The sequence below is a fragment of the Ictidomys tridecemlineatus genome, chromosome 1 (assembly GCF_052094955.1).
Source record: "Ictidomys tridecemlineatus isolate mIctTri1 chromosome 1, mIctTri1.hap1, whole genome shotgun sequence".
Lineage (NCBI taxonomy): Eukaryota > Metazoa > Chordata > Mammalia > Rodentia > Sciuridae > Ictidomys > Ictidomys tridecemlineatus.
Window position 1 is genome coordinate 179,803,748 of NC_135477.1, and position 13,419 is coordinate 179,817,166.

Below are 13,419 nucleotides of genomic sequence, written 5' to 3' on the forward strand. Positions count from 1 at the left end.
GCAGCTCCTCACTGACCCCCTTCCAACTTCTTTTTGAGGAAGAAGATTAAAGCTTCAGTTTAGCCATGGAGGTCCGGTTTCTGTTCCACCTCTAGGGGATACATCCTCTCAAGCAGTCCCCCCCGCCCACCCAGGGATTTTATAGGTAACGTTGCCAAGCGAGGCCTAGAGAAGCACAGGGTTACTTCCAAGGTCAACAGCAAATCCGTGCCTGGATAGTCTGAAAGAACCTTTCTCTGGACCCCAAGTCCAGTGTTCTTATGAATAATTTTTTCCAAGGGGTATGCAAATTATTTTCACAGGGTGTGAAATAGCCAACTAACTGTTTTCAGAAGACTCCGATAATGAGTAAATCATAATGCATGTTGGTTTTTTAAATTTTGTTTTAATGCCAGAAGCAATCAGAGTAACAGCGTCTCGATCAGCAGCAGCATCTTCTTCTCATCAGGAAAGACTTGGGCAAACCTGTGATTGTAAGATAGCTAATTGCGAGGCTCTCATCTCAAGCTTGAAGATTATTTAACGTTCTTCCAGGGATTGTCTAGACGTACTTGTGTGTATGTGTGGACGCACGTGCTGCTGTTTGGGAGAAGGGGTATGGGCAGGGAGATCTTGGTAGGGAGAAGATCGCCATGCTGTTGAGGACTCAGCCACTAAAGGGTTAACACCATTTGTGTTTTTGGATCCTGAGACAATGCCAAATGCCCCGTGCTTTTCCCAATAGTGTGGCATCGTAGTGTTTGATTTCTGTTGGGCACAAAGTAATGCACATTTTGCTATAATGACTTTGCACTTCAACCTCCCACATTCATTTGGTTGAACACCAGGCTGCTGTGTTAATAGTCGACATGGGAAAGACAGACACATTCTAGCAGCTGGCATCACAGCCGCACGTGTGGGGAGACCACCCTTGTTAGTCCTGGTAGAGCAATCGGGCCATTCCTACTTAGGCATCTACAGAGTGCCCGGCTTGGTGCTGAATCCAGGGCATGGTTCAGGGTAAATGAAAAATCAGGCATGGGTCGTGACCTGCAAGGGGAACCGAGCTGGGAAACCCAGGAATATGCTTTTTAAAAAGAGTTGTGTAGTGGAGACACCAAAGATCAAGAACCATTGAAGGAAATGGCTCTCAAATTAGGTACCAAAGTGTGGTTCATGGCAGGACCAAAGGAAAGATGGGGAAAGGATCATATTCCAATCTCAGCAAGCTTGTCTCTAGGGCTGTGGAAGAAGCTGCTGAGAAGAAATAGGAAATGGGATTAGAGAGGCTGTACATTCATCCATTCAATTTATTTGTTCATTTAACAGCAAGTATTGAGCAGTATTGTAGGCAGAATAACAACTCCCCGAAGACGTTTGCATCTTACCCCAAGGACCTGTGGACCGTGTTACCTTGTCTGGCAAAAGACTTTTCAGTGTGATTGAGCTAAGGATTGAAGATGGAGAGATTTTGTTGGACTATCCAACTGGGGTCCTCATACTTGCAAAAGGAGGTGAGAGGATCAGAGACATTTGAGGAAGCCTCCACGCTGCTTCTGCATGGAGAGGGCCTGTGAGCCGTGTCAGGCAGGAGCCTCAACTAGCTTGGCAGTGGAGGGAAGCAGATTCTTTCTTAGAAGAGTCTGGAACTCAGCCCTGCCCATACCTTGGTTTTATTAGCTCAGGAAAACCTATTTTCAGACTACTGCTATCCAGGAATATAAAAAAATTAATTCATTCTGCTTGAAGTCACTAATTGTGTTGACTTATGACCCTGGAAACTGGACACCAGCCCTCTAAATGTCAGCCTTTGTGCCAGTGATGTGGTCAGAACTGAAGATGGGGTCGTGACGTAGCCATGGTCTCATGGACTAGTGAATATTGCACTGAAAGTTTGCGTACTACTTGTAGAGTTATTTAATTTTGGTCACAAAGATAAATAACCATAGAGCAGAAACTCGGGGTACTCGAGAGTCTCTAATGGACTCCTATCTAGTGAGTGAGCCACAGACCATCCATGAAGAAAAGCCAGGCCCTGAGCTCGGAGCAGCAGGTCCTATAGAAATATAGCGGGAGCCACCTGTCAATCATTTTAAATGCTTCAGTGTCCCACATTAAAAGAATATTTAAAAGGAATGGGGAAATTAACTATAGCAATGCAGATACTCTTTGACTTACCACGGGATTATGTCCCAATAAAAATCATCATAAACTGAAAATATCGTAAGTGGAAAGTGCATTTCACACACCTGACCCACTGAGCATCCTGGCTCAGCAACACAGCTCACACGGGAGCATCAGCTGTTTCCTGAATCACTTTTGCACCGTTGAGAAGTCTAAAATCCTAAGTCGGTATGTTATTCAACCCTGTATCACAAAGTGCTATCATTTCGACATGTCTTCAACACAAAACATTCTTCAGATTTTAAAAGTTTATTATTTGAAATCTGGTGGATTTTCTTTTTCACCTAAATCACATTTCATTTGGATTAGCCACACTTCAAGAGCTCACAGCAAAAACGTAGGCCGCAGCCTCCAGGTTGAGTAGCAGCACTCCAGAGAATGTGTGAGATTGCCTCCCTGGGGCAGGTGTGGGGCAGGATTCCGAGTGGGAGGGGATGGAGGGAAGGCAAGAGCTTGGGGGCCAGGGAGGGGGAGCATTGTGAAGATCCAAGGGGTAGGAGCAGGTTCACTGGAAGAGCAAGAGGCAGGAGATGGCCGAAAGGCAGCCCTGGAGCATGAAGCAGGGTAGGAAAGAGGGCGTAGGACCACACAGGCCTGCGGGGCTCCAGCACAAGAGCGATGGAAGCCTGGACAGGCTTTAAGCTGTGGATCAACAAGGTCAAGTTGAGCCTTTTAAATGATCTTTGAGGACAGACTAGAGAACATTCTAATGGGATAGGGAAGACAGGAGAGGACCACAAATATCAGAAATAATAGAAAAGGCAGATCAATCCTGACCCTCTCCCCAGGTCATCTCTTTGCTCTAAAGGTGTTGCAATAAACTGATCAGCTTGCAAAGTACCATGGAAAGCCCAGTGAGCTCATGAGGTTGCATGGAGTCTTTTTATATTACTTTCTCCAGAACTAGGCATAGGGCTGAGCCCGGAGTGTCCCTCGCCAGCAGCAGTAGCAAGGCTTCCTGAGCTCCCTGATGTGCCACACTGCAAAGCCTTTTGTTTACATTTGCTTTTCTAACCTACCTGGTGATTCGACCAGGCAGATATAATTGCCATCTCCACATTACAGATGAGATCATAGAGGTTTGGGGAAGGTGACGGCTGTGGGCCTGATCCAGGTGTCAGGCTCAGGGATTCTACAGGGGTGGGTCCTGTCCTGAGGAAGGGGTGCCTGCCTCTGCATTGTGAGGAAGGGGCTTTTCCAAACCTAAATCCAAGTAACAGAGATCTCTGTTCTTTTTGCCCCTTTTGAACTGGCTGAGTGATTCTTTTTTCCCTGACCTGCCCAGCTGTATTTCAGAGTCCTCCAGAGGCCTATTGGACTCTGAGATCCAGGAGACGTCACTCTCCTTGTCCTTGCTCATTTCAGGGTCCATGTCAGCATTTAGAAGCCCATGCAGTCTCAGCCACAGTGCCCCTTCTGACCCACATCAGCCTCACCGGGTCAGTGACCCGCCCAACTACAGGAAGTCATTGGACAGATAGAAACAGAGGCCAGGGGTTGACAGAACTGTGTCCCATCCACACAGCGGGGCTGTCCTCTGCCCTCACATCACCTCCATCTTTCCTAAAGCCCTTGACCCTCAGCGTTTGGATTTATCTGCTGACTCATGGGCACTTTAAAAGTATTCTCTATTTCTTATCTGTTCCAAGTGAGGTTCAGCTTCCATTATGTGGAAAAGACCCTCAAACCATTTCCCTCTCTTGCTCTTTTTTGAATATAACACTAGGTGTGTTTCTTGAATGAGAATTGTTTCCCCAGATGAGTTTTATATTCAATTAGCCATACATTTTTTTCTGTGCATGTGTGTGGGGGATGCATCCATGTACAGAAAGACCTGCACATACGTGTGAACACATTTGGTAGACTTAAATGAAAAATCAAATGTGCAGAAACTCTTTTTTGTTTGTTTGTTTGTTTGTTTTAATATAGAGGAATGAAATTTTCCGGGGAGCATTGTAAGGTTCATTGAGATCACACTGTATTTACAGATCCTCATCACTCTTTCCCTTGCCCTGTTCTGCCAAATATTGCCTCAACAGACTATAAAGAACACAGGTCAAAAGGATCTCAGAAATCCCCTGTCCAGAGCATGTCTGCCCTTTATTTTAAGCCATCTTAAATTTATCCTTATCGTACCTAATGCTGCCAGTATTCTAAAGGCCTTGGTTGCATAAGCAATTTCTCCATTCTGCAGTGACTTATCTGACAGTTTCCCATTTACTTTCTACCTATTATTGCACTCGACTTTGAATTTCAAAACCCCAGTGTGGCTTGAAAAAGACTTAAAGGATCTTGAAGGATGGAATCAGAAACCTAGATTAGTAATTACTAGAAACCTGCCAGAAAGTAGGATTTTTTTTTCTCCTATTTGGGCTGAAGTGAAGAATTGGGGCTCAAGTGTAATCTAAAAGCATCATATAATGAAGCTGAAAGCCCAGAAAGATGTCTTTTATATTTCATTCAACTCTCTGCCTGATGTCACCATTTTGTTCTCACAACAGAATGATGCCTTCAACTAGGATTAATGCTGGGGAAATACCAGCATTAATCCTCACTTAGGCTGAATGCCAATGCGTTTTCTTTCTGTCTTTGCTCTTGGCTTGTTTCCTCTATTTTGATCCCAAGGAACCGTGTGCCAGGCTATGCACCCTACCACCTGAGCCACTGCACCCCCAGGAGCCCTCTGCCCTAGGCGAGGACCGCAAGTGTTCATCCTGACATTGGGTGGGTTTCTTGGGCTGTGGAAATCTGGAGGAAAAAGTCAACTGCAGATGAAAGGCACAGTGCCGACTTCAGCAGCAGGATCGCTGGAATATGCCTATCCTCCATCCCCAGGGAATCTCTATAGGTCCTGTGGGGGTCCTCTTTATTCCTCATTGCTGCCACTCCTGATGTGTGTTCTGGGCCATCTGCTCAGTGCTGCTCAACAAGCCTGCACTCTGTGGTTCATTTTAACCCAACATCACAATGAGAATAGATAACACTATATCAAGTATGTCACATGTAAAGCACTGACCTGGCTGCTCAGTCAATAACAATTTGTTTACCCTTGAAAGCCATCCTATGACATGATTATTATTATTATCCCACGTTACAGGTGAGGACATTGAGGCCCCAAGAGGTGAGACAAATTTGCCCAACATTACACAGTTAGTTGACGGTGGGATTAATTTACAAATCAGTGTCCTTAATCACTGGCCCACACTACCCCTGCCACGGGGTGCTGATTCCAGGCTCAGTGCTGAGTGCGTATTTTCATATGATCTCCAAGTCACGTGGCTGGTGCGTGTGGGAGCTAGACTAATGTATTTCCTCATTGGACTGATACTGATTGAGCTTCTCTTACGCGCTATGCTCGATGTAACTGATACGATGAGGAGAACAGATACAGCTTCTACCTTCATGAAGCTCTCCATGGGAGAAGCAGATGTTAGTCAAAGGACTCCCAAAGTCAAGGTGTCATTTCAAAGTTGGAGGAGAAGGCAGAACACGAGGAGGCGGGGCAGGACTCTGATCTAGCAGTGGCTGCAGTGACAGAAGCTGGGGGGTTTCTCTCGGAGGAAGGAGCATCTAAGGGAAGATGGGCAGCCAGGTGGCAATGCAGAAGGGGGAGCCAGGGAGGGGGCAGGAGGAGTCTTTTCAACAGAGCAGCCTGTATGCAGGAAGCAAGGAAGCTTCATGACCCTGGGGGCACCCTGTGGCAGAATGCTGACAGCAAGGAGAGGAGCCACTGGGAATGCCTTGAGAGAAACAGGAGGACTAAGGAGTTGTGGTCCACCTGACTCTAAAGTGATGCTTTTGTCCCTGCTGTTCCACCCACCAGATCATTCTAGCAGGTTCTTGGCAGCTGGTTTTGATTTTCTTTTTTCATGAAGCCGTTGGTAAAAAGCACATTTTTCCAAACCTCAGAAACATGGCTTGTGATGCAGACAGACATAATTCCAATCATCCCCGTGCTTCATCGCCACTTAGAATTTCAATGAGGGCCGCATTTGTGGAGGAGATAATGCAGGCGAGAGGCCTGGTGAACAGGGACCCGCGTCGTTAGCCTTCCTAATGGGGCTTATTTGGGACGCTGCCTGCGCCTCTCACAGCGCTTACAAGTGTACCACTTTCAAGTCGGTGCCAGGCTCCCAGGAAGCACCCACGTTGGTGATAACTCTGGCTCCTATTTGGGCTCCTTTTCTTCCTACCCCAGACTTCAGAAGGATCTGTGCACCATGCAAATGTTTTATGTGCCTATGTCCCTCTTCTCTTTCAGGCCAGAACAAAATCTGCTTCATCCCAGGCATGGTAGGACCTATATTAGAGATGACACTGATCCCCGAGGCTGAGCTCCGGAAAGCCACCATACCAATCTTCTTTGACATGATGCTGTGCGAATATCAAAGGAGCGGGGATTTCAAAAAGGTAAAAAATGAAGCCGGAAATTCTCACCAGCATCCCTAATTCCCAGCCCATTTCCTCATAATGATACCCTTGTTCCGTCTGCCCAAGCTTCTTTCAGAGGCTCCATAGCAGGAGAGGGACATTCATTCATGTGCCCAGAATGAGCTGGCATATCAGATTTTGTCAGTGCTCCATCACACCGTTCTGCCCCAGGCCAAGATGAAAATGCGTCTTGCTGTCATCTGCTCCGGTCCCTTCCCAAGGGTGGTAGAGTCCTGCTTTCCTCCCTAATGGCTCTGGTGGGTTCCCGCCCACCCCACTCTCCCCACCCCATTGTCTGGCGCTTCATCTTCCCAGATGACTTTGAAGATCTACATTATCTAGAAAAAGAAAACCCTGCCAGCCAGGGGTTACACTCGGCCCTACATCAAATGGACAGCAAATGAAGTTAGAGGCACTGTCACTTGGAAGGCATCTGTCATGCGCACAGGGACAGGAGGCTTCCCAGCACAGGAGCCAGAGCCTCTGTAAAATGCCAGGCCTGTGATTTTCATTGGCACTCAGGTCTCGTGAAGAGATGGGACCATTACATCCAGGCTCACTGGCTCCCAGAAGCTCTGGCAGAGGAAGAAAGCACTGGGTGCTGGCACCTGGCTCATTTCCCTCCAGGAGGAAGGGTGGCCCCCAGGTCATAGCAAGGCAGCCCCAGTGCTTCCCTGGGTCCTGCCCCTCCCCTTCTGCCCACCTGCTCACCTAGTTCACCCCCAACTGGCTCCTCCTTCCATGTTTCTGCCCGTCACCCCATACCATGTCCTACCATCAAATAATTGTATTTACAGTGCCTTCTTAAAAGGCAGCAGATTCCAAACTTCCCCCTCCTTAGGATGCTTCTCATTGATTCTCTGATCCCTGCTGGTGGAAGTCCAGACCCACTGGCTGGGGTTTCCCAGGTCCTGCCTGCTCTGCTTCTGGGCTGAAGCCTTCAGCTGTTCCCTGTGCTCTTCCTGCTCCTCACCTACTCCTCCCTCTCCTGCCTGCTTGGCCTGTCCTGGGCGGGTGGGTGTCCTTCTTCTTCTGTTACTTTTCTGCATGTTCACCAGGCAGCCTGCCTACATCCCTGGACCTGTAGAGCCCATCCCAGGAGCCATGTCCATGAAGAGAGCTCTGCTCCCTACTCATGTCATTTCCAATGTAGATAAAATATTGCACACTGCCTGGCTTTATACTCTGGGCCATGCTCTGATGTCTTCCTGGACCTCACCTACTAAGAAGAATGAGGATGAGTAACTGTGGCTGACATTGACTGAGTGTCAATCACGTGTCAGACATTATAAGTGCTTTCCATGCATTACTTCTGGTAGCCTTTTTTATTACAACTCCATCTTAAGGGTGAAAAAGCAAACGGAGAGGTGAGATCATTTGCCCAAATCACACATCTAGAAAGTGCAGAGCAGAGGCTGACAGAGTTCACTTGATTCCTAGATCCTGCTGCAACTACTGCACTATCCAGCCTCCAGACGGCCACAGTCAATGTCGGCTCAAGGAATGGAAGCCATCCTCTGGGGCAGTGCTTTCTCAAACATGGTCTGTGGTGCACAGTCCAATAGGGTGCTCCAGGGAAGAAAGTTCAGGTTAGATACCTTTGGGTACCACTGAGCATCCTAACTCCTCTTGGAGATTCCCAGTGTGTGCTAACACCATCAAGAACCGAGTCGCTCTGTAGCAAAGGAACCTGTTTAATTTCTCAAATGTGTGTGTGCAAGAAATACTCTATTGGATCTGCCCTTCCTCCAATCCCACTTTGGAGACAATTGTTGTAAGAGGGGTGTGACTAGTTTGCTGTGACATTTCCTCTGTGAGTGAACTCTTCCCCTTGGGGATTAGAAGGAGCTCTCTAGTCCCAGAAAGGCCAGTGATCAGCTGCCTCTTCTTCAAGAAACCTCAGAAGAACGCTAATTCTTCTAATTAGCTAATATGGATGAGGAGTTCGGAGGGAGGAAGAAACCATATTGACCAGTTGGGCTGGGGGACAGGAGGTGACAGCCCAAACAGGCTGAGTGTTTGAAATGAGACCTGTTCCCTGCCTGGATGGAGGCATCCTCAGACATCTGCTGGATTTTAGGTCTTCAGAGGCTTGAGGCTGGGGCAAGTTCCCTTCCCTGGAGGATTCCTGCTCCTGGCTTTCTCGGGATGTACTGCCCATCCGTTTGGGGTGTGTGGGGTCCTTCCTTGGGCATCTCATCCAGGAGTGTTTCCATGACAATGGGATGTTTCCATGTTTTCCCGTTGCTTTAATTCGCTGTTCTCTTATCAAAAAAGGCAGAACAACCAGGCTGACTAATGGGGCAGCTGCCCAGGTGAAAACCAGCTGGGTACTTGGTGGGTGCTCAGCTGTGAGACGAGCAGGCCCTGGCATGTGGCTCTAGGCCCAGAGTAAGCCGTCCTGAAAGGTGTCCCCAGGAGAGGGGGTGGCAAGGCCCTCATGATCGCCAAACAGCCCTGATCCTGATGGCCAGAACCAGAGTGGACCCCAGATCTGGGGACTGGAGTCCAGCAGACTTCATGTGCATGCTAGCTTTAGTGTGTCATCCAAGAACTGGGTGCCTGGATATGACCCGGCTCCCTTTTTAAAAACTCTAACATATTTTAAAGGAAATAGCAAATCCAAGAGGAAAACTTAGCAGGCCCCATGTCCCAGTTCACACTAGTCTGTCTGTCTGGCCGAGACCAACTTCCTGCCAGCCTCTTGCCCTCATGCCCTTGGGGAGGCCCTTCCTTTGATGTCCTTGCTAGACATCCTTTAGCTCTGGCCTCAGCCTTGGGGAAAATGAGCCTCTCTCCTAGGGTGGGAGATTCATGCAGAAGCAAGAGACAAAGATTTGCTCAAATGAGACATAAGGGACTGGAGCCAGGACAGGAAGGTGTTAGACTCTGAGTGGCTCAGGGATCTGGGGACTAGAGAGGAGGAAGCCCTGGGGCAATCTCTCTCTCTACTCTGATTCTTTTGCTCTCCCAATGCCAGATCGCCCTGTCTCTTCCTCTAACCCAAATTCCATAGATGGTTGACTGACACCTTTACTCACCATGAGCACAACCCTTCATCTCAGGCCATCTCAAGGTCTCTGGATGTCCCATCCCTGGTGCACTCTATGATTCACTTGATGGCAGTGTGGACAGGAGGGCCCTTGGGATGACCACCCCGGCTGGTGTGGCCGGTCTGTGCCATTCTGCTATGCAGAACAAGGGCCATGATGGGACCTCTCGGCCCTGAGGTCCCAGTGCCTATCGAATGCCTGACATGCATGTGGTGGCACTGTGTCCCTGTACCCAGAATGAATGGAGGTGCTTAGACCCCCCACCCCAGCACATCTCAGGGCAAGAGCTCTCAGGGAACAGCATTCCAGGGGATGTTCTATACCACGCCATTTTGCACAGAGCCCTGCGTGAAGGCAGGAGAACAAGAGGCCTATGGGAAGCTGGCATCGGAAGCTGGGGTTGCCCGCCACTACTTGAGAAATCCCCTGCAGCTGGGGAGACCAGTGGTCGGTTCTTTGAGGAAGGAGGGATGCAGGCTTTCTGGGTGACATTGGTAGGAAGGAGTGGGTTTCTTAGGGTGATAAGACTGTGAAGTATGGTCAGTTGTGATGCAAATTATAGAACAAGATTGTGTACCAGGCCTTTGTGGGTCTGGGCCCTAAGCAGGCAGGAGATTTTCCAGATATAATCATAATCCAGAGACAGCATCACGTAGAATAGTACTTGGGACCATAGAAGGGTTTGTAGTTGTGTTGAGGGAAGTAATTGATGGAGATATCAGTTTGGCAGATTCTATTGAGACTGAGTCTTGGCATGGAGTGGGTTGGTGATTGAAATGGTTTGTAGAAAGATCAAATCAATTTAATAAATATGTACTCAGCACCTACTGTGTACTAGAAACTGCTTTGAAATCAGACAGTAAAATTACTCCTTATAAACTAAATGATTTTTTTTTTTTTTTGGTACTGGAGATTGAACCCAGGGGTGCTTAACCACTGAGCCACATCCCAACCTTTATTGTTTTTATTTAGACACAGGGTCTCACTAAGTTGCTTCAGGCCTTGCGAAGTGGCTGAGACTGTCTTCAAACTTGGGATCCTCCTGTCTCAGGCTCCCAAGCCACTGGGATTACAGGCATGTACCACCACACCCAGCTTAAACCGAATAAATTTTGATAAGTCATTTGGTCTTTCTGAGCCTCAGTTCCCTCCAATGTAAAATGAATATCATAATACCTTTACAGGTTCCCAAGCCCAAGCTCGTTGAGGGATGAATTGAAGCAATTAGAGATCAAAGAAAATTAGGCAGCTACAAGACTCCCACAGGCCTCCTTCTCACGTGACGCCATCTTCTTTGGCTCCCTCCCAGTCCTGCCTCTGTGAGGGCCCAAGGGCCTTGAGGGGAGGGGAGGAGATGAGGCCTCAAGAGCTTAGGTTCCTGGGGTTCACTCCCTTGTTCTTGACCAGGCTTCTTAAGGTTCACATTGGGCCTCGGTAGAGTCTGACTTCTGTCAAAGCAACCTATGGATTCCCACTAACACACATCACCTGTCCGGGTGGTGTGAGGGGTTAATGAAGTGATGTAGTCACGAGGCTGTGGGTGAAAATGGAATTAATTTGGAGGAACCAAACTGCTTCTGGAGCTCTGCAGAGCAACAATGTCAGGGTGAGGCTTGTCACTGTGACACGGCATAGTACGTGTGAGATAGGCTGCCTGTGTTGGGCACCTGGGTCTGCCCTAGCTCAAGTTCATCCATCCTTTAAACCCAAGACAAGCCTTTGGCTTCAGTTTATTCCTTTGTACAATGGGGATATCCTCTCTCGTGGCTATTATAAATATTGACCGAGATTATGATGTGACAGTACAGTGACAAGTGACGGTCAGCACTAACATTTATTGAGCACCTACCATGCACCCAAACCCCACCCTGGGCCTTTTACGCATGATTTCCCCTTTCACTCCTCACTATAGCTCCTCTATGGAGTGGATGCTGTTTTAAATCTTCATTTAACAGATGAGAAAACTGACCATCAGGAAGATTTATTAACTTGCTGAAAAAAAAAATTGTCAAAGCAAAACTTAACCCAAAGCCTGCGGCCATAGCCACAGCACCGGTCCTGGGAGGTGGCTGACGGGCTTTGACTCTACCCCACCCAGAGGGTGCACACACTGGCTGGCATCATCTGGCTCTGCCCATTCCTGGCACCCTGCAATTTCCCTCCCAGCAGACTCTTTTGTGACCCTGACACAAGTGCTTATTTACCACATCCTCTGCTCCAAAGAAAAGTTCATCTCCCCAGGAGGAACGGAGCCAACAGTTCTCAGTGAACCTCTCAGGCAAGAGAAAATTCTGGTTTCCACCCCACGAGCTGCTTTCCAGTAGCATTAGCAGTGGTGAGAGGTGGAGCCGGCACGGTACACACTGGAGCCTTCAACTTCTCCAGGGTTTTTCATGTCCAGTCACCCCTGGTCCTCCCACCTGCTCCATGCTACACCACCCTATGGACCAGGGCCCCACAAATAATAGCCTGCAGGCCCATGTCATCTGGCTACCTGTTTTATAAATAAAGTTTTATTGGATCACAGCCACACCCAGTGTTTCTCTGTGGCTGCTTTTGTGCAGCAGTGTACTTGTGACAGGGCACACACCTTGCACCCAAAACCTAAAATAGGTATTCTCTGGCCCATTAAGAAAATATTTTGTTCTATCTGTCATGAAACAGGGTTGGGAAGATGTGCTGGTTTTTCTCAATATGGTGGAAGGAATGAAGGAGAGATTCAATGCTCAGCCTAACAGCAGAGCCTGTTCTTGGAGTCCCTCAGCTGTATTGCTCTCTGCTCTAGGCATGTCACAGAAGACATCTCTGAACCCCCAAAGCCCCTGTTATGGTTTAGATCTGAGGTATCCCCCGAAAGCTCATGTGTCAGACACAGCAAGAAAGTTTAGATGTGAAATAATTGGGTTATGAGAGTCCAAACCTGTCCAGGGCCTTAATCCACTTGAATGGATTAACTGGGTGGTGACTGTAGGCAGGTACGAAGGGGTGTGGCTGGAGGAGGTAGTGGGTCATGCCTTTGGGGTTTATATTTTGTCCTTGGTGAGTGCAGTAGTCACTTTCTCTGTTTCCTGGTGGCCATGTCCTGACCTACTTTCCTCCTCCACACTCTCTGCCATGATGTCCTGCCTCACCTTGGGCCCAGGGCAATGGAGTTGGCTGGCTGTGGACTGAGACCTGAAACCATGAGTCTCAAATAAATCTTTCCTCCTCTGAAATGGTTCTTGTCAGGTCTTTGGTCGTGGTAGTGAAAAAAAGAAATTGATGGAAACAGCCCTAAGCCTGACTGGGTAATAATTAACACAAACCCAGTGCTGGGCAGATGCACGGGAGGGGCATGACCCTATGCAGGCTGGCAGCCCTGACCCTCCCAGATGGGCCCCACCCAGGACTTTATTCTCATCTCCTCTTCTTCACCTTTCTGGGTGTCTGCTGCAGCTGGGACGCCCTCCTGGACCCTGCACATTCCACCTCCACACCTTTGCTCAGACCGTTCCCCAACTAGAACGTTCTCCTTTTCAGCACTTAGCACAACACGCCCGTCTTCCCAGGCCCGGTGTGGGTGTCTGTTTCAGTAAGTCTTCCCCCACTGTGGCAGCTCCAGGAGATCCCTTCGCGTCTGTGCTATGTCAGCATAAGCCTCTGGTCCTTTCTGTGGACCCGTCACCCACAAAAGTAAGGAACACAGCCTCACAGGTGAGATGCGGACCTGAGGGGAGAGTGAATCTGGTTCCTGCCAGTAAAGACTTTAACTTGACTGGGCTCCATCCTTTAT

At 48.4% G+C, this 13,419-nt stretch overlaps 1 protein-coding gene across 1 annotated transcript in view; it reads left to right on the forward strand.

Moving 5' to 3' along the window:
* The window catches only part of Dock2 (dedicator of cytokinesis 2), a 406,997-nt gene that overhangs the window by 328,479 nt on the left and 65,099 nt on the right, over positions 1 to 13,419 (forward strand). Inside the window, exon 33 of the mRNA XM_005334135.5 lies at positions 6,425 to 6,573. Within this exon, the coding sequence (XP_005334192.2) occupies positions 6,425 to 6,573 (149 nt within the window). The remainder of the gene's footprint in view (positions 1 to 6,424; positions 6,574 to 13,419) is intronic.